Genomic DNA, 19,840 nt, shown 5'->3' with positions numbered 1-19,840 from the left:
TATCTGCTGCTCTTGCTGAGCGTCGCACTAAAACTGCGGGTTAAACAATTTAATCTAGACAAAACGTTTCCCAAAAGAGTAAAAATTAAGCAAATATTGTTGCTTCACCTTCTCCTCCTTTGGACGTCTGACACCACCTGAACCTGGAAATCAACATCCTCCTCTTTCCGTGGATCTCACGGTCAGGCTTCACTTCCATGTCTTTATTATTTAGCATCATTTGTGTAAAAAAAAAAAAAAAGGGGGGGGGGCTGCTTTAGTGGTTTAGGTTTGTGCGGCTTTTGTGCGACGCGCACATGATGCGCGTTGGAGAGGTGGTTGTGCTCTTGTCAGGTGCAGTGATAGTTTTGTACCTTCCGATCTGTCGGACCCTCTCCTTGGGCTGCCACCTTATCGTGGTGGAGGGGTTTGAGTGCCCCAATGATGCTAGGAGCTATGCTGTCTGGGGCTTCATGCCCCTGGTAGGGTCACCCAAGGCAGACAGGTCCTAGGTGAGGGACCAGACAGAGCGCAGCCCGATGACCCCAATGATGAACAGCACCATTGGACTTTGTGTTCCCTCGCCTGGACACAGGTCACCGGGGCCCCACTCTGGAGCCAGGCCTGGAGGGGGGGCACGATGGCGAGAGCCTGGTGGCTGGGCTTTTACCCATGGAGCCCGGCTGGGCTCAGCCCAAAGAGGAAACATGGGCCCCCCCTCCCATGGGCCCACCACCCGTCAGAGGGGCCAAAGGGGTCGGGTGCAGTGTGTGATGGGTGGCGGCAGAGGGAGGGGACCCTGGTGGTCCGATCCTCGGTTGCAGAAGCTGGCTCTTGGGATGTGGGATGTCACCTCTCTGGTAGGGAAGGAGCCGGAGCTAGTGTGTGAGGTCGAGAGGTTCCGGCTAGAAATAGTCGGTCTCATCTTGACGCATGGCTCTGGTTCTGGAACCAGTCTCCTTGAGAGGGACTGGACATAATTCCACTCTGGAGTTGCCCAAGGTGAGAGGCGTCGGGCAGGAGTGGGCATACTTGTTGCTCCCCATCTCGGCACCTTTACGTTGGGGCTTACCCAGGTGAACGAGAGGGTAGCCTCCCTCCGCCTACGGGTGGGGGGACGGGTCTTGGCTGTTAGTGCTTACGGGCCGAATGACAGTTCAGATTACCCACCCTTTTTGGAGTCTTTAGAGGGGGTACTGGAGAGTGCTCCTCCTGGGGACTCCCTTGTTCTGCTGGGGGACTTCAACACTCATGTGGGCAATGACAGCGAGACCTGGAGGGGCGTGGTTGGAGGAACGGCCCCCCTGATCTGAACTCGAGTGGTGTCCTGTTGTTGGACTTCTGTGCACGTCATGGATTGTCCATAACGAACACCATGTTCAAGAATAAGGGTGTCCATATGTGCACTTTTCACCAGGACACCCTAGGCCGCAGTTCGATGATCGACTTTGTCATTGTTTCATCGGATCTGCGGCCGTATGTCTTGGACACTCGGGTGAAGAGAGGTGCGAAGCTGTCCACTGACCACTACCTGGTGGTGAGTTGGCTCCGGTGGTGGGAGAGGAAGCCAGTCCTGGCTGACCCAACCGTGTTGTGAGGGTCTGCTGGGAACGTCTGGCAGAATCCTCTGTGAGATGGAGCTTTAACTTCCATCTCCGGCAAAACTTCGAACACGTCCCGGGGGAGGTGGGGGACATGGAGTCTGAGTGGACCGTGTTCCGTGCCTCCATTGTCAAGGTGGCTGATCGGAGCTGTGGCCGCAAGGTTGTCGGTGCCTGTCGTGGCGGCAACCCTCGAACCCATTAGTGGACACCTTCGGTGAGGGTTGCCGTCAGGCTGAAGGAGTCCTATCGGGCCTTTTTGGCATGTGGGACTCCGGAAGCAGCTGATGGGTACCGGCAGGTGAAGTAGCATGCAGCTCGGGTGGTTGCTGAGGCAAAAACTCGGGTGGGGGAGGAGTTTGGAAAGGCCATGGAGAAAGACTTCCGTACGGCTTCGAGGTGATTCTGGTCCACCATCCGACGTTTCGGGGGGGGAGCGGTGCAGCACCAACACTGTTTATAGTGGGGATGGTGTGCTGCTGACCTCTACTCGGGATGTTGTGGGCTGGTGGGCAGAATACTTCGAAGACCTCCTCAATCCCACCAACATGCCATCCATTGAGGAAGTTGAGCTAGGGGACTCTGGTTTGGGCTCTCCAATCTCTGGGGATGAGGTCGCCAACGTGGTTAAAAAGCTCCTCGGTGGCAAGGCCCCAGGGGTGGATAAGATCCGCCCGGAGTTCCTTAAGGCTCTGGATGTTGTAGGGTTGTGTTGGCTGACGCGACTCTGCAATATTGCATGGACATCGGGGGCAGTTCCCCTGGATGGGCAGACTGTGTTGGTGGTCCCCCTGTTCAAAAAGGGGGACCGGAGGGTGTGCTCCAATTATAGGGGGGTCACACTCTTAAGCCTCCCTGGCAAGGTCTATTCAGGGGTCCTGGAGAGGAGGGTCCGTCGGATAGTCGAACCTCGGATTCAGGAAGAGCAGTGTGGTCTTCGTCCTGGTCGTGGAACACTGGACCAGCTCTACACCCTCGGCAGGGTCCTGGAGGGTGCATGGGAGTTCGCCCAACCGGTCTACATGTGTTTTGTGGACTTGGAGAAGGTGTTTGACCGTGTCCCTCGGGGAGCCCTCTGGGGTGTTCTCCGGGAGTATGGGATACCGGGCCCTTTGATACGGGCTGTCAGGTCCCTGTATGGCCGGTGTCAGAGTCTGTTCTGCATTGCCGGCAGTAAGTCGGGCTTGTTTCCCGTGAGAGTTGGACTCCTCCAGGGCTGCCCTTTGTCACCGATTCTGTTCATCACTTTCATGGACAGAATTTCTAGGCGCAGCCAAGGTGTTGAGGGGATCCGATTTGGTGGCCTTGGGATCTCATCTCTGCTTTTTGCAGACGATGTGGTCCTTTTGGCTTCATCAGGTCGTGATCTGCAGCTCTCGCTGGAGCGGTTCGCAGCCGAGTGTGAAGCGGCCGGGGTGAGGATCAGTGCCTCCAAATCCGAGGCCATGGTCTTGAGCCGGAAAAGGGTAGAGTACCTTCTCCGGGTCAGGAAGGGTGTCCTGCCCCAAGTGGAGGAGTTCAAGTATCTCAGGATCTTGTTCACGAATGAGGGAAGAAGGGAGTGGGACATCGACAGGCGGATTGGTGCAGCGTCTGCCGTCAAGCGGGCGCTGTACCGGTCCGTCGTGGTGAAGAGAGAGCTGAGCCAAAAAGCGATTCTCTCGATTTACCAGTCGATCTACGTTCCCACCGTCATCTATGGTCATGAGCTTTGGGTCATGACCAAAAGAACGAGATCGCGGATACAAGCGGCCGAAATGGGTTTTCTCCGTAGGGTGTCTGGGCTCTCCCTTAGAGATAGGGTGAGAAGCTCAGTCATCCGGAAGGGACTCAGAGTAGAGCCGCTGCGCTTTCACATTGAGAGGAGCCAGTTGAGGTGGCTCCGGCATCTGGTCAGGATGCCTCCTGGACGCCTCCCTGGTGAGGTGTTCCGGGCACGTCCCACCGGGAGGAGGCCCCGGGGAAAACCCAGGACACGCTGGACGGACTATGTCTCTCGGCTGCCCTGGGAACGCCTTGGGATTCCCCCGGAAGAGCTGGAACAAGTGGCTTGAGAGAGGGAAGTCTGGGCCTCCCTTCTGAAGCTGCTACCCCCGCGACCCGACCTCAGATAAGTGGAAGAAGATGGATGGATGGATGGATGGATGGATGGATGGATGGATCGATCTGTCAGACATTTTTTTCGACATCTGCTGGTGTCAGCCAGCTGGTGACCCGTCAGCTTTTAAGTTTGCGAAACCACAAAAAAAGCTAATAAATCGGTGACCCGCCAGAACTGCGCACTGTAAAAAGCTCAGGATCTTAGAACTATGAGAGGTTCAAACTCCACTCATCATTTTTAGCTCACAAAAAAAAAAACAACTGGCCAATAGGATTTAGGCTTTGGCGTGCCCATTGAACCCCACAGACTCACACTGATGTGCGCTACATACAAGATGTTTTGGCACAAAAGATCTTTTTTCTTCTCTCCACAATTTTGTTAGTAGTGAAGAGGGTTGGATAATAAAAATATACAATAACTTTTCTTTTTTTTAATTTAAATAAAAATCTCACAGTGCATCCAGCTGCAGCTGCAACAATCCAGACTCTCAGTCACTTCTGGGCAATTTAGAATCACACAGAAAAACTCCAAAAGGGAATCAAACTAAACACTCCGAACTAAGAACTTCTGATCACATAATAGCAATTAACCATAGCTGCCATGGTAAATTATTGTCATTAGTCCCTAACATTAACATGATCAGGCGGCATGTAATCGTATATATATATATATATATATATATATATATATATATATATATATATATATATATATATACAGTACAGACCAAAAGTTTGGACACAACTGTGTGTCCACACTTTTGGTCTCTACTCAGTTCAGACCAAAAGTTTGGACACACCTTCTCATTGAATTCAATGAGAAGGTGTGTCCAAACTTTTGTTCTGTACTCTCTCTCTCTCTCTCTCTCTCTCTCTCTCTCTCTCTCTATATATATATATATATATATATATATATATATATATATATATATATATATATATATATATACACTGCTCAAAAAAATGAAGGGAACACTTAAACAACACAATATAACTCCAAGTAAATCAAACTTTTGTGAAATCAAACTGTCCACTTAGGAAGCAACACTGATTGACAATCAATTTCACCTGCTGTTGTGCAAATGGAATAGACAACAGGTGGAAATTATTGGCAATTAGCAAGACACACTCAATAAAGGAGTGGTTCTGCAGCTGGGACCACAGACCACTTCTCAGTACCTATGCTGTCTGGCTGATGTTTTGGTCAGTTTTGAATGTTGGTGGTGCTTTCACACTCGTGGTAGCATGAGACGGACTCCACAACCCACACAAGTGGCTCAGGTAGTGCAGCTCATCCAGGATGGCACATCAATGCGAGCTGTGGCAAGAAGGTTTGCTGTGTCTGTCAGCGTAGTGTCCAGAGGCTGGAGGCGCTACCAGGAGACAGGCCAGTACACCAGGAGATGTGGAGGAGGCCGTAGGAGGGCAACAGCCCAGCAGCAGGACCGCTACCTCTGCCTTTGTGCAAGAAGGAACAGGAGGAGCACTGCCAGAGCCCTGCAAAATGACCTCCAGCAGGCCACAAATGTGCATGTGTCTGCACAAACGGTTAGAAACCGACTCCATGAGGATGGTATGAGGGCCCGACGTCCACAGATGGGGGTTGTGCTCACAGCCCAACACCGTGCAGGACGCTTGGCATTTGCCAGAGAACACCAGGATTGGCAAATTCGCCACTGGCGCCTTGTGCTCTTCACAGATGAAAGCAGGTTCACACTGAGCACATGTGACAGATGTGACAGAGTCTGGAGACGCCGTGGAGAGCGGTCTGCTGCCTGCAACATCCTTCAGCATGACCGGTTTGGCAGTGGGTCAGTAATGGTGTGGGGTGGCATTTCTTTAGAGGGCCGCACAGCCCTCCATGTGCTTGCCAGAGGCAGCCTGACTGCCATTAGGTACCGAGATGAGATCCTCAGACCCCTTGTGAGACTATATGCTGGTGCGGTTGGCCCTGGGTTCCTCCTAATGCAGGACAATGCTAGACCTCATGTGGCTGGAGTGTGTCAGCAGTTCCTGCAAGATGAAGGCATTGAAGCTATGGACTGGCCAGCCCGTTCCCCAGACCTGAATCCGATTGAGCACATCTGGGACATCATGTCTCGCTCCATCCACCAACGTCATGTTGCACCACAGACTGTCCAGGAGTTGGCGGATGCTTTAGTCCAGGTCTGGGAGGAGATCCCTCAGGAGACCATCCGCCACCTCATCAGGAGCATGCCCAGGCGTTGTAGGGAGGTCATACACTCACGTGGAGGCCACACACAATACTGGGCCTCATTTTGACTTGTTTTAAGGACATTACATTAAAGTTGGATCAGCGTGTAGTGTTATTTCACTTTAATTTTGTGTGTGGCTCCAAATCCAGGCCTCCATTGGTTAATAAATTTGATTTCCATTGATGATTTTTGTGTGATTTTGTTGTCAGCACATTCAACTTTGTACAGAACAAAGTATTCAATGAGAATATTTCTTTCATTCAGATCTAGGATGTGTTATTTGAGTGTTCCCTTTATTTTTTTGAGCAGTGTATATACACGCACGTGTATAAATACTATTGTTATAAAGGCTGAGCCAAGAAAATTTATCTGTATCAAACCAGTAGCCCTTCATGTTACTCTGTACCCGTGAAGTAGCTCCTAGTCTCAAAAAGTTTGGTGACCCCTGTACTATACAGTTAGAAGGTTTGAGAAATTCATTGTTATACAGACCACAGGAGATCTTTTAAGCTAACAGCCATCACAATCTAAAATAGCACTTTGAATAATTTGAGTTAATATAAGTTGTGTCAGCGAGTGCGGTGTGAGGTGGTGAGGCAGGACGCTGTAGACCCAGGTTGAGAATAAATTATGATTTTAATGAAGAATCCAGAAACTCAAAAGTCTGATAATCCAAGCAGCACTGATTGAGAGCAGAAGGCTAAGGCTCTCTACTGGTAGAAACTGGTCAGAAAACACAGCTTGACTAGACAGAATCGATGAAGATCCGACATCGACACAAAGACACAGGTGACCTTAAATACACTGAGGGTAATCAGGGAACGAGACACAACTGGGAACAACCAAGTGGAGGAGAGGACAGCATGGAGACTCAAAGGACACAGAAACTCAAAATAAACAGAAAAACTCAAATCATAACAAGTTGAAAGAAGATTTAATTTTGTGTTGGGCTCAATAAGTTGTTTTTTAATTTGAGTTTAAATATAGCAACTGAAAGAATGAGAAATTATTTGAAATTAATGACTACATGCAGTAGTGCAACCACTGCTTAAAAAACCTGGCCTTGATCAAACTGTTCTGGCTAATTATCGGCCTATTTCGAAGCTGCCTTTTCTTTCTAAGGTTTTAGAAAAACTTGTGTACTGTCAGCTGAAACAGTTTTTAGATTACAATGGCATTCTGGAGGTTTTCCAGTCAGGTTTTAAAACTCTTCATAGCACAGAATCTGCTTTAATAAGAGCTTTTAATGACATCCTTCTTGCATGTGATTCTGGCAACCATGGTGTTCTGATTTTACTTGACCTAACTGCTGCCTTTGATACAGTAGACCACGACATTTTAATATCGCGATTATACCACGTTGTAAGTATTGGTGGCACTGTTCTTAAATGGTTCAGGTCTTACCTGGAGGAGAGAACAATCTCGGTCAAGATTGGTGACGCTGAATCATCTGCTGCTTCAATGCCTTATGGCGTCCCACAGGGCTCCATTCTGGGCCCACTGCTTTTCTCTCTTTATTTACTGCCTTTGGGTTCTGTCCTCAGGAAACATGGGATTTCGTTTCATTGTTACGCTGATGATTGTCAGATTTATTTGCCCCTGAAGCAAAAGGATGTACATTCTATCAAACATCTCCTGGCATGTCTAGGTGATATTAAAGCTTGGTTGGCCTTGAACTTTTTAAATTTTAATGAAAACAAAACAGAGGTGATGGTGTTTGGACCCAGTGGCTCCTGTGAGTCCTCCTCTGTTGACCTGGGATCCTTGGAGGTCTATTTTAAACCTGTTATTACAGATCTTGGTTTTAAGGTGGACAGTGATTTTAAATTGGATAGCCAAATCAGAGCCGTGGTTAAGTCCAGCTTTTATCATTTAAGGCGATTGGCGTCAGTGAAATCTTTTCTTTCCAGGCAGCATTTTGAAACAGTGATCCATGCTTTTATTTCAACTCGATTGGATTACTGTAACGCACTTTATCTGGGAGTTAGTCAGTCGCTGCTCTCACGTCTGCAGCTAGTACAGAATGCTGCTGCACGACTGCTGACAGGAACTCGAAAGAGGGAACACGTGACTCCTGTCCTGGCCTCACTTCACTGGCTGCCGGTATATTTTAGGATTCATTTTAAAATTCTTATGTTTGTTTTTAAATCACTACATAATCTTGCCCCGGCTTACCTCTCTGAGCTTCTTCACCCATATATACCTTATCGGTCTCTTAGGTCCGCAGATCAGCTGCTTTTGGAGGTACCGAGATCAAGAAGGAGGCTCAGAGGGGACAGGGCTTTCTCTGTCATGGGCCCCAAATTATGGAACAACTTGCCTTTGCAGGTCAGGGAGGCCCCTTCACGGTCCACTTTTAAAGCTCGTCTTAAAACCCATCTATTTTATTTGGCTTTCAACTCTAGCGGGATCTAGTTTTAAATTGTATGTTTTTGTTTTTAAATTGTAAGTTTTTATTTTGTGTTTTTTATTGTTATGTTGTGTTTTGATGTACAGCACTTTGTATCAGCTGTGGTTGTTTTAAAGTGCTTTATAAATAAAGTTGGTGTGGTATGGTATGGTAATGAGAGATAAATATAAATGTTGTATTAGAATCAGTATGAGCCCCACAGCGGCCTGAATCCGACGGCCAACTGCTGCCTTATTTGTTCGTTCTCTCACTCTTTTATTTTACCAAGACTGCCAGAACCACTTTGTGTCCAGACTTGGGTTTAATAAAACCTCTTTGTTAAAAACATCATCTGGTCTGGACTTTGTATTTTGTGAGTTCTGTGTGATGACATGAGGATCGTAACATATTGGTGGCCCATCCTATTCCAACAAAATGTTTAAAACATATTTGGAGGGCCGTTCAATGTTGTGATATTTATGAATGCAGTTTTAATTGTGGTGACTTCTGAAAGTGTGTTTTCCATGTGTTTAGTAACATTTAGTGTCAGGTTGGTGGGCTGTTTCCAGAACTCATTAATTTAAATACTGGGTTAAATTTCCCTATATTTAATGTTTGACTAGTGCTTGTTTTTGGATTGTTTTAGGAGCAAATTTGTTTCTATTTTTTCCCACATTAGTTTTGTTGTAATTTTTTTCTCAAATAAAAAAGGATTTTTTTTAATACAAACCTTTTATTGAGCAATTTGATTCTCAGGATTCATTGGACTCTTTCTGTTAACACTGACATGGGATTAATTTAGTTCATAGAGGAATTTAATATTTCTCTTGCCAGCCTCCTTGTTGCCTTTAGTTCAGTCCTTCATGGCTGGAGGCCCATCTATAGACTGAACCAGTTCACAACTAAAGGCAACATAATTATATATAAAACAGTCCCTTAAATCAGTAAAGAGGAACATAGTTGATTGAAAAAAAGACACATTTTGAAGAATTGTTTAATAACAGATTTTTCTCTCCGTCTCCTCAGACTGAGTGGCTGTAACCTCTCAGAGAGAAGCTGTGAAGCTCTGTCCTCAGTTCTCAGCTCCCAGTCCTCCAGTCTCAGAGAACTGGACCTGAGTAACAACAACCTGCAGGATTCAGGAGTGAAGCTTCTCTCTGCTGGACTGAAGAGTCCAAACTGCAACCTGGAAACTCTCAGGTAACTCTGGGCACTTGACAAATTGCTGCATCTTAGGAGCAAAAAGAAACATTATTACAGATCCCAGCAGTTGCTTGGCTTTCTTATTTATTCCACATGTTACAAATCCATCCATCCATCCATCCATCCATCCATCCATCCATCCACCCACCAGCGATCAGTTCAGACCTTGGGTTCTACCTCAATGTTCTCATCATGTGATGAATTGTGTGTCTGCAGCTTATCAGGCTGTTTGGTCTCAGAGGAAGGCTGTGCTTCTCTGGCCTCAGCTCTGACCTCCAACCCCTCCCATCTGAAAGAGTTGGACCTGAGCTACAATCATCCAGGAGACTCAGGAGTGAAGCTGCTGTCGGCTGGACTGAAGGATCCACACTGGAGACTGGAAGCTCTCAGGTATGGAGGAACCTGCTGCAGGAGCAGAGAAGGTCTGATAGAGGAGGAAGAGGGAGAAATGTCTTTACTCAGTCTGTTGGGAAACATTTAGTTTGAAGCTGAATGTTTAATTTGATAATTAAATATTTAGACGCCTCATCTGGAGGCAGAGATCATTACCCAGTTTTCTGGAATATTCTCCAGACTAAGAACGGCTCACAAGGAAAATTAAAGAGTGGGATGGGTTTAATAGTTTAATAGGGACTCTGACTAAATTAATAAAAGAAGTTCAGTTAGATTTCCATGATAATCTACTGATGGCAGAAAGGACTTTAAAACAATATTTGATGGAGCTCCAGACCAATCAGCCCCAAGAAGCAAAGATGAGAAGAAAAGTAACTCCATGTTGGTCAGATGGATGTTTAAAAGTTATGAGAGAGAAAAATAAAGAACTTTAGATTATAAACAAAACTCACAACTTTCAGGATTTAATAAAATATAAATTACATAAAAAGTGAAGAAAACTATTCATGAGGCAAAGAAAGAAAGTGAGAATTTTAACAGTTTCATCCATTTAGTAGTTTGATCTCCACCAGGGGGCGACATCTGGAAAATGATCCACAGAATGAAAGGAATCAGGAGAGAATGGAAATCCCTTGTTTTCCAGAGGAAATGAAGAATTGCAGTGAATGATGGTGAAAAAGTAGAATTGTGCTCTGTTGACTATGGTAGAAATTAAAAAACAATAATAAGACCTTTTGGACAGATCCAAGAAAAGACTAATGTGTTTAGGTTTTCAGTAGTTGGGAAAGCTTTTGGGATTGTTCAATAAAGTTTGGGAAAAATTCCCAACGTCTTGGAAAAAGGCAGAGACCCTTCATGTTGGAAAACCAGGGAAATATCCATCCGACCAATCAGATTCCAGATCCACAGCTCTGACGTCACATTTAGGATAAATAATGGAATCGTAATAAGAGAAAGAAAAACATTTTATTGATAAAGTAGAGGGATGATATCAGCCCATCAGATGGTTTAGAAGAGGGAGAGGAAGCATCATGGGACTGCAGAGGTCCTTCACCTGATCCTGGTTGTTGGGACAAGAACTTTGTTACTGAACTTAAGGACATTTTTCATGTTTCTGTACGTAAGTAGATTTAATGGTGGGAACTTTTACTCCACTACATTTTACAGTATCTGTACTTTCTACTTCACTACATTTCTATAAAGCGTTGCGTTACAAGTTACATCCAAGTCGCTTTGCGCTTTTTGATTTGTTGGTTAGTTTGAAAGTAATCAATGATTCTGGTGCCGCCTTTGCCTCCCTGATATCATGAACTGCTAGCTTTCAAAAATTCACCATCAAATCTGAAAAACATATGGAGGAAAATTAAGCTGCTAAACGCTGTCTGAGTTTTGGGTGTTAAATTGATTTAGGTTAGAGAAGTTTTATGTAATCTTACCAGCTTCTAGTTTAAATCGACTGCAATAAATAAAACAATTAAATAGTTGTAAGCAGCTGAACTGGCAGTAACATTGATTACTGCGGTCGGGGCGCATGGAGCGCAGCGTCTCCTGCCATGAATGTCCCAGTAACGTTAAACTCCTCCACATCCTGGTTACTGAATTAATGTGAATAATCTCCATCTCATATTTACATTTACAGTCATATTCAATAAATTAGAATATTGGTTCCCATGAGGCTCGTTTGTCAGGATTTAAAACAACTTCAGCAGATATTAAACATATTTTTCATTAGATCCACATTTCTGCATTAATTGTTTTTATTGATCAGTAATCTGATCAGAAATGTCATATTTTCATTAACTGTAAGCAACAAATCATCATCAGTAACAAATAAAAGCTTTAAAACAGTTTTTTGGGGAATTAATCTGTATGATGTGTTTAACTTGTGAGCCGAGTTACTGAAATACTTTTCATAAATATTCTAATTTATTGAAAATGACTGTAGTTAAGAACTGCTAGAGAGACGCAGGTCATCCTGAAATTCTGATGCATAGAATCACAAATCTAAATCTAAACTGTCACAGAGAGTAAACGCAATAAAACATGATTTATCTGCAGCATTGATCATTAAATGGCTCATTACTGATGTATTAAAATTAAATATGATCGGTACACATAATGATATTGTATTAGCCATTAGGTAAAACATTCAGCAAGTACTTTTACTTTTAATACTTTAAGTATTTATAAAAGTCAGTACTTCCTTACTTTTACTCAAGTAAAAATGTTAATGTGGTTCTTTTACTAGAGAACATTTTAGTATAGAATAGAATAGAATAGAATTACTTTATTCATCCCAGCAGGGAAATTATTTTGCAGTTACAGCAGCATAGAGACAAGACACACAACAACCACCACTGAGTAGCAATTGTAGACAAAATAAAAAATAAAAATAAAATATAACATGCTGTCAATATAAAAAGCAGCTTAGAGCAGTCCTTGCAAAGATTCAAAAAATGCAGATATGTATATGTAAATATATGTACAGCAAGTGTGCCACAGTGCAGTTGTGCAAAATTGGACTGATTAGTGCAGAACAATGATTTAGCTTTTATTGTACAGTGAGATGGCATGTGGCAGGAAGGATTTCCTGTATCTGTCTCTACGACAGCGGAGCTGGAGCAGCCTATGTGAGAAGGTGCTCCGCTGTCTGTCCACTATGTTGTGGAGAGGGTTCTGGTTATTGTCCATAATAGACAGAACCTTCTTCAGTGTCCTCCTCTCCACCACAGTTTCCAGGGACTCCAGCCTTAGTCCCAGTACAGAGCCAGCTTTCCTGATGATTTTGTCTAGTCTATTAGAGTTGCTGGCTCTGATGCTGCTTCCCCAACACACAGCAGCAAAGAAGATGGCGCCGGCAACAGCACTGTGATAAAAGGTCTCCAGCATCTTGCTGCACACATTGAAGGATCTCAGCTTCCTTAAAAAATAGAGTCTGCTCATCCCCTTCCTGCACACAGCGTCAGTGTTAGATGCCCAGTCCAGTCTGTTGCCGATTACAACTCCCAGGTATTTGTAATCCTCCACCTCCTCCACCACTTCCCCTTTGATCTTTAGTGGCCGTGAAGGTATCTTCTTCCTTCAATAGTCAATCACCATCTCTCTGGTCTTACTAATGTTGAGCCTCAGGTGATTCTGGTCAGACCACTCCACAAAACTGTCCACCAGTGTCCTGTACTCCCCCTTCCCTCCATCCTCTATACACCCGACAACCGCTGAGTCATCAGAAAACTTCTGTAGCTGACATGATTCAGAGTTGTACTGGAAATCAGTGGTGTACAGGGTGAAAAGAAAGGGAGAAAGCACAGTTCCCTGTGGAGCTCCTACGTCACTGACCACCACATCAGACAGGACACTGCCCAGACGGACAAACTGTGGCCTGCCTGTCAAGTAGTCAGTCACCCAGGAGATCACTGAGTCGTTGACACCCATCCTCCGCAGCTTCTCACCCAGCAGCAGAGGCTGGATGGTGTTGAAGGCACTGGAGAAATCAAAGAATGTGATTCTCACAGTGTCTCCTCCACCATCCAGGTGCGACAGTGCTCGTTGCAGCAGGAAGATGACGGCATCGTCAACTCCTAAGTGGGGCTGGTAGGCAAATTGCAGGTCTGTTTATTTGTACTTTTACTTCAATACATTGTTTGAGTTCTTTCTCCACCTCTGGTGAACAGCCAGTAGGTGGCGCTAGAGTCAGGAGGAGGCAGCCTCTTTCACAAGCCATTACTGCAGCTGCTGGATTCAGGATGCTGCTTCTTCTTCTTGGTCTCATTGTAAATGTGTGCAGCAGCGCCACCTGGTGGTGTTGGTTGGTAGCGGAAGTGCTGAAAGGTTGGAGGTGTTTGTCAGAGGTGTGTGATGATGGAAGCCTCTCCCTGGTTTGTGAGTCTGAGCTCAGAGGTCAAATCTTTGATTCTTGTTGAACTCTTTGTTGAATGTGATGCAGCTTCTCCTTTTTAATGTTTGTATTTCTGGATATTACAGTGAGGCCACAGCAGGTTTTCAGCAGCAGGGCTGTTTAGTGTTTCATTCCTTCATCTGTGTGTGGGAGTGTGGATGGAACAGGTATCCAGGTGTTGTGTCAGAGTTTAGATTGATTGTATTTTAATGCTGATTATTAAATCAGGTTGAGCTTCCAGAAATGTTTCCTTAGTTTCCTGATGTCCTTTTAGGCTTCAGTGAGTTTCTTCAGGTTGTTACTGAGGGATTTCCTTTCTCCTCTCTGTTGGAGCTTTTCCTGTGTTTGGAGAAATGAGTTGTGCTGCAGCAGCACCAACTGTCCTTCCTACATCCACTGCAGTTTGCAATCCAAATGTTGGACTGTTCCTGTCTCAGTGGAGGACAATGTGTGTCTGAGAGACATGTAATGTCCATGTTTGCTGCTGAAAGAGACTGATGGTCTGACCCCCCTCCTCCTTTCAGGGTGGAGCCTGCTGGAGGCCGATTCTTGACACCAGGTCTGAGGAAGTGTAAGTGTGTTTTTCATCTGATTCATGACAACAAAACAGCTCACATTCAACCATCTTCAAACTGTCACATCACTCATTCAGGAGTCATCATCAAAGTGTCAATAAATGATCAATAACTGCAGCTGGATTGTGTTTGTTCTCTCCATCAGATTCCTGTCAACTCACCATCGACACAAACACAGTGAACAGATTCCTCAAACTGTCTGAAGACAACAGGAAGGTGACATTTGTGAAGGAGCTTCAGTCATACCCTGATCATCCAGACAGATTTGATTACTATCATCAGCTGCTGTGTAGAACTGGTCTGACTGGTCGCTGTTACTGGGAGGTCAAGTGGAGAGGATTTGTTTATATATCAGTGAGTTACAGAAGAATCAGGAGGAAAGGATACAGTGGAAACTGTTTGTTTGGATATAATGATCATTCCTGGAGTCTGAGCTGCTCTGATGATGTTTACTCTGTCTGGCAGAATAAGATAGAAACTCGTCTCTCCTCCTCCTCTGTCTCTAACAGAGTAGCAGTGTATGTGGACTGTCCTGCTGGCATTCTGTCCTTCTACAGAGTTTCCTCTGACTCACTGATCCTCCTCCACACCTTCAACACCACATTCACTGAACCTCTGATTCCTGGATTTAGGTTCTGGTCCAGTTCTGGTTCCTCAGTGTTTCTGTGCTGAGTTGAGTCTAAAGAGTCTAAAGATTTTCCTCCTGTCAGAGAAACTCTCTCACTGTTGAACAGATAGTTCAGTCTCTACAATCTATTTCTTGGTGAAACAATTCTGATTGAGTCCTTGGAAACTTTTTCTTCTTCCAGTCCTTTAAAGATGGAAGCTGGAATTATTCCAGGATTATTCCAGGATTACTCCAGGATCCACATGTTTTCCTGTTTGTTTCCAGTCAAAGCTTCACACTGAATATCAAGATGTTGTTTCTCTTATTTCTTCCTTTCATTCATCAGATTTCATTGAAATGTTGATCAGTTTTTCTCAATCACTGATCATTTTCTGTTTCTATCGGCTCCTATTTTTCTCAACATGTCAGATTTGAATATTAAATCTTCCTTTTGTAAATTTGCTGCAGTTTTTCTTCATGTGTTTTAAATAAAAACATTTTTCTTCTGCATTTGGTTCATTTGCTGCTCATTCTGTTCTTTTCCTGTTCAAATTTAAATATTTGCCATAAAAGATTTTTTCATCAACTCTGCCTTTCAGAAAGTCCTGATTTAAAGTAAAACATTCCCATCCCATGAAGGTCAGAGGTCAATGCTTTGAAGCCTAAAGTGGGGAAATCTTCATATTTTCTGTTTCATTCAGAACTTCTACCTGAAACTCAGAACCTGCAGAACATTTTTCTCTTTGGAGGAAAAATCCCAGGAACTGGAAGATCAGAGCAGAATGAAAACTGGAGATCAGTGTTGGACAGAAAAGGTCTGATCGCTGCATCTCTGCTATATTTTACATTTAAATCTGATAACAAAAAGTAAACCTGTTTTTAGTGAATAAACCAACATGGATATGACCTGCCACAGCGCCAACGTGGGCCACACCTGATTCAACCCAAACCGGAAAATAAAGGATTTAACTGGAAAAAGCAAAACCCAGTAAAATCAGCAGCTGGTTGTGATTAAAATGCAGTTTGTTGCAGAGGTTCAAACTTCCTGATGGTGACCTCTCCTCCGTCCCTCACCTTGTCTGGCCGGTTTTAATCCTCACTGCAGTGTTAGACTGGAGCTCATCTCTCAGATTAACCAGATTAACACTGAGCTGCAACAGGAACCAAACGTCTCTCCTCCAACTTATTTCACTGATTAATAACAAGGTTGGATAAAAACATTGAGCTGAGCTTCTCATTCCTTAAAGAGTCATGAAGAAAGACTCACCCTGGAACTGCAGAAAAGAAGTTAGAAAGTTTAAAAATAGTTGGAGAAAAATTAGTAACTATATTCTAACAAGTGATTTAATTATCTGTTTATTTTTGTATCTTTTAATGTATAAAACTGTATAAAAAGGTGTAAATGGTTAAAAATCTTCAGAATGAGCCAATTTTTAACCTGATTAATCATCACAATAATTCTTTGTTGGACCATCGCTACGCGGTACTGAGGAGGAAACTTTAAAAAAGTTTTAATGTAACTTTCTCTATGTCCTAACATGAGATAATCTGAGAGAACAAATGGAGTTCCTCTGCCTCCTCCCTGTGTTCTGCTGAATTACTCTACTGGGTCAGAAACAAGCCATCAGAACCAGAACAATTAGCCATGAGCCTGCAAGTATTGGACATGTTTTTGTCTAAATGAGGTGATTTTATGGCTCCATTTTGCCAGATCACATAGTAGCATTTCTACCTAAAGCCAAACATTAACAGCCAATCCATGTGATCGGTATCTGTGATCGGCAGTGATCGGACCTCATGGTGATCAGAACCGGCAGGAAAAACCCTGATGGGAGCGTCTCTACCCAGGAGTAATATGATGGTTTAGAAGTTCATTGAAATCTTTTCCGTTTTGAAAGAAGCTCACATTTGGGGAACTTGTGAATGATTACATTATTTATCATACTTGGTTCTGCTTAAAATAATTCAATTCAACTGAATTATTCTATTGTCATTATTGTTCTTACATTTGGGAGATTGAACATTTCTGTTTTCATTAAGTTTTTAAAATTAGACTTTAAAAAGTTCATAAAATAAAATCAATCTACTGAACTTTCTGATTTTATGAGGATCTGTTTGAAATGTTTGTTACAAAGTTGATTACTGCATTAATTTTGATGTGAATTAAATTGGTGTGTTTAATTTGTGTTTTTTGTAATGTACTGTTACTGGATGTAATACTATTTTTATTTTTTAAAGGATTTTGACCCGTTTACTGGCCGACATTTATTCTATAAATCATTTGGTGACCAATTAAAAAGTAAATGTATTGAACTAAAAATGGAATATCTAATTTCTGGAGCAGAAATATTAATCACTAATACAGTTTCCTCAAGTGACTGGAGTTTATTTATTTTTAACACAGTTTGATGAAATGGTGAAGGAAAATATAAGACAATTATAAATGGAACTGGTTCATTTTGGGGGAAAAACTGTCATAATTGTCAGAAAAATACAAAGAAAATTAAAAACTTTGTTTTTAAACACCTTCAGTAAAATTAAAATTATAAAAAATGTTTAATAAATCATGGAAAATACTTTATTTTAAGATAAATCACGGTCGCACCACATGACATTTTTTAAGACCACAGCCGAATCATATTGATAAAAAACCTCTGAAAACGTCTTATTTTAATTTTAATTATAATTTCTGTGTGCACAACATTTCAAATGTTCTAATAATTGCAATGGATAAACATATTTTTAAATGTTTAATTTCCCCTGATGGAAATCCTGATACGTCAACGACCCTGAAACAGACGTTCCTCCAAAATCTCAGTGATTTCCTTTTCTTTCAGTCTTGCATCCACATCAGCAGAAAGAGGTTTTGAAAGCACTGAAATATCATCAGTAGCAATAATTTCAGCATTTAAAAGCTCAAATCTGACTTCATCTAGTTGAGTATCAAGTCCTTGAATGGGAGGTTTTAGACTCCTGGGTAGTTTGAGCAGTGAATGTAACAAACAGCCATTGATAGAAAAAGCTGCTGTTCCTGTAAATGAAGTCAACATGACAGTTTGATTTGATATGTCAGCCTCCTCTCCATCAGTAGAAGAGGCTACTGATGGATCTGATGATCCAGAGCAGTGCTTGCTTCAGAGTCAATACATTTAATCAGGTGGGATTTTCCACTTCCTGCTCCACCGTTGACATAGAAGTAAAATGGATGAGGGTTCAAAGCACAGAAACACTGAATACACCAGTCTCTTACTGCATAGAACACACAGGCCTGGTTCTGGTTCTGGTTCAGGTTCTGATCAATTGTGCGTAACACAGCTGGATCAATTGAAGGCTGTTCCCTGATGACTCTGACTTCTGTTCCAGCATCAGACTGATGACTGTAGTCGGGGGCAATATCCTGTTCTTTGTCCTCATCAGAATATCTCTCAGATTCTCATCACACTGTAATCTTACAGCTTCAGATTCAGGAGCAAGAATCCACCATTCATCAATCACATTGTCTCTGTTTTGTTCTCCTTCTTCCACTGCACTCTGAATCTCCTCACAAAAGTTTCTCATATTTGTCTGTCTGTCTTAATGCTTTTCACAGACTCAATGTCCTCAGAACAAGGAAGTTGTATGCAGCCAGAATAGTAGAAGAACTGATGGGTTTGGGACCATCATAATGTTGAAATAATAATAGTGCTGACTGAATACCAAAATGAATTAGCGGCATTTTAATGCTGGCTGAAAAAAAGAGCCAAACAGGCAGACAAGAAGGTGAAATCAGTGACAAACAGGTCTCCACAGCAGAGAGATGGATTACGGCACTCTTCCTCTTCCTCCTCCTCTTCCTCTTCCTCCTCCTCCTCACCGCGCCCCATCCTCATCCTCCACCACCTCAACTGAGTTCTGATGGGTCGGTTCAGATGGTCTCTGAAGATCAGACACCAGAACAGAGGCGGATCAGAACCAAACCCAGCAGCTCTGCTGAAGCTCAGGAGAACTCTGAGTCCAGATGTGGACCCTGGTCTCCTCCAGAACCTCCTCTGTTCTGCTGTGGAGGAACTGTGTGGCTTCAGTTCTGCAGCAGGACCTTCTCAGCTGCAGCAGAAGAAGAAAGGACTTCCTGTGTTCAGGTTGGATAGAAACCTGGATATTTTTCTAGCTTGTGGCTCTGCTTCCAGCGTAGATGTTCTCCAGGGTTCTGATCTGGATCTAGTGGACTGTAGAGCTCATCAGGTTTCCTCTCATCCACTTTGAGATCTTCAGCCTCCTTTAGATTCAACCTGAAGCTTCTTCTGACGGAGCTGCAGCTAATATTTAGCATGATGTTTATTATTCTAGCCTCAGTGTTCTGTTCTTCATGTGACTCCACTGAATCCAACTCTGATGTCGTCCACTTCAGAAGTGATGAAGATCCATTTTTCTTTCTCTTCCTGCTCATTTCTTTCCAAAGCTCCCATTTTTTCCAGGAGGATCTTCAATGTTCTCCAGCTCTCTTTAGATGATGAAGGAACTCAGACTGACTCCACCCGGCTGGTGCTCCAGGTGAGCAGAAACAAACAAACCCTAAAGTCGTCCCTGCAGACCAGCTTTAGATTTGGATCAACTGAACATCAAGCTTCAGTAACGTCTCAGTTAAAGTTTATTTTCCAGATCTGAGGTCAGAAAGTTCTGGTTTCCATCATGTCCCAGTTCTTAGTTCTGCTTTTTTCTGCTTCTTTTTCTCCACTGTCCACCTAACAGAGACAAGAGGATTAAAATGCTTCATAGAAACGTTCTCAGATCTCAGATCCTCATTGAACCTGATGTCTGTAGTTTTAGTCAGAAGCTCTCCCAGATGTTCCAGATGAGAAGATCTGACCATCTGGTTTGGTTGATCCAGAAGGTTCTGGACTCA

General features: G+C 43.5%; 1 protein-coding gene across 1 annotated transcript in view; it reads left to right on the top strand.

Moving 5' to 3' along the window:
* LOC116724454 (NACHT, LRR and PYD domains-containing protein 3-like) overlaps positions 1 to 19,840 on the top strand; it is an 86,659-nt gene that overhangs the window by 12,086 nt on the left and 54,733 nt on the right. Inside the window, exons 9-10 of the mRNA XM_032570173.1 lie at positions 9,705 to 9,878; positions 14,301 to 14,347. Of these exons, the coding sequence (XP_032426064.1) occupies positions 9,705 to 9,878; positions 14,301 to 14,347 (221 nt within the window). The remainder of the gene's footprint in view (positions 1 to 9,704; positions 9,879 to 14,300; positions 14,348 to 19,840) is intronic.

This window comes from Xiphophorus hellerii, chromosome 8 (assembly GCF_003331165.1).
Source record: "Xiphophorus hellerii strain 12219 chromosome 8, Xiphophorus_hellerii-4.1, whole genome shotgun sequence".
In the NCBI taxonomy this organism is placed as follows: Eukaryota; Metazoa; Chordata; class Actinopteri; order Cyprinodontiformes; family Poeciliidae; genus Xiphophorus; species Xiphophorus hellerii.
The sequence above is the reverse complement of the archived record's forward strand: the minus strand, read 5'-3'. Positions and strand labels throughout refer to the sequence as shown.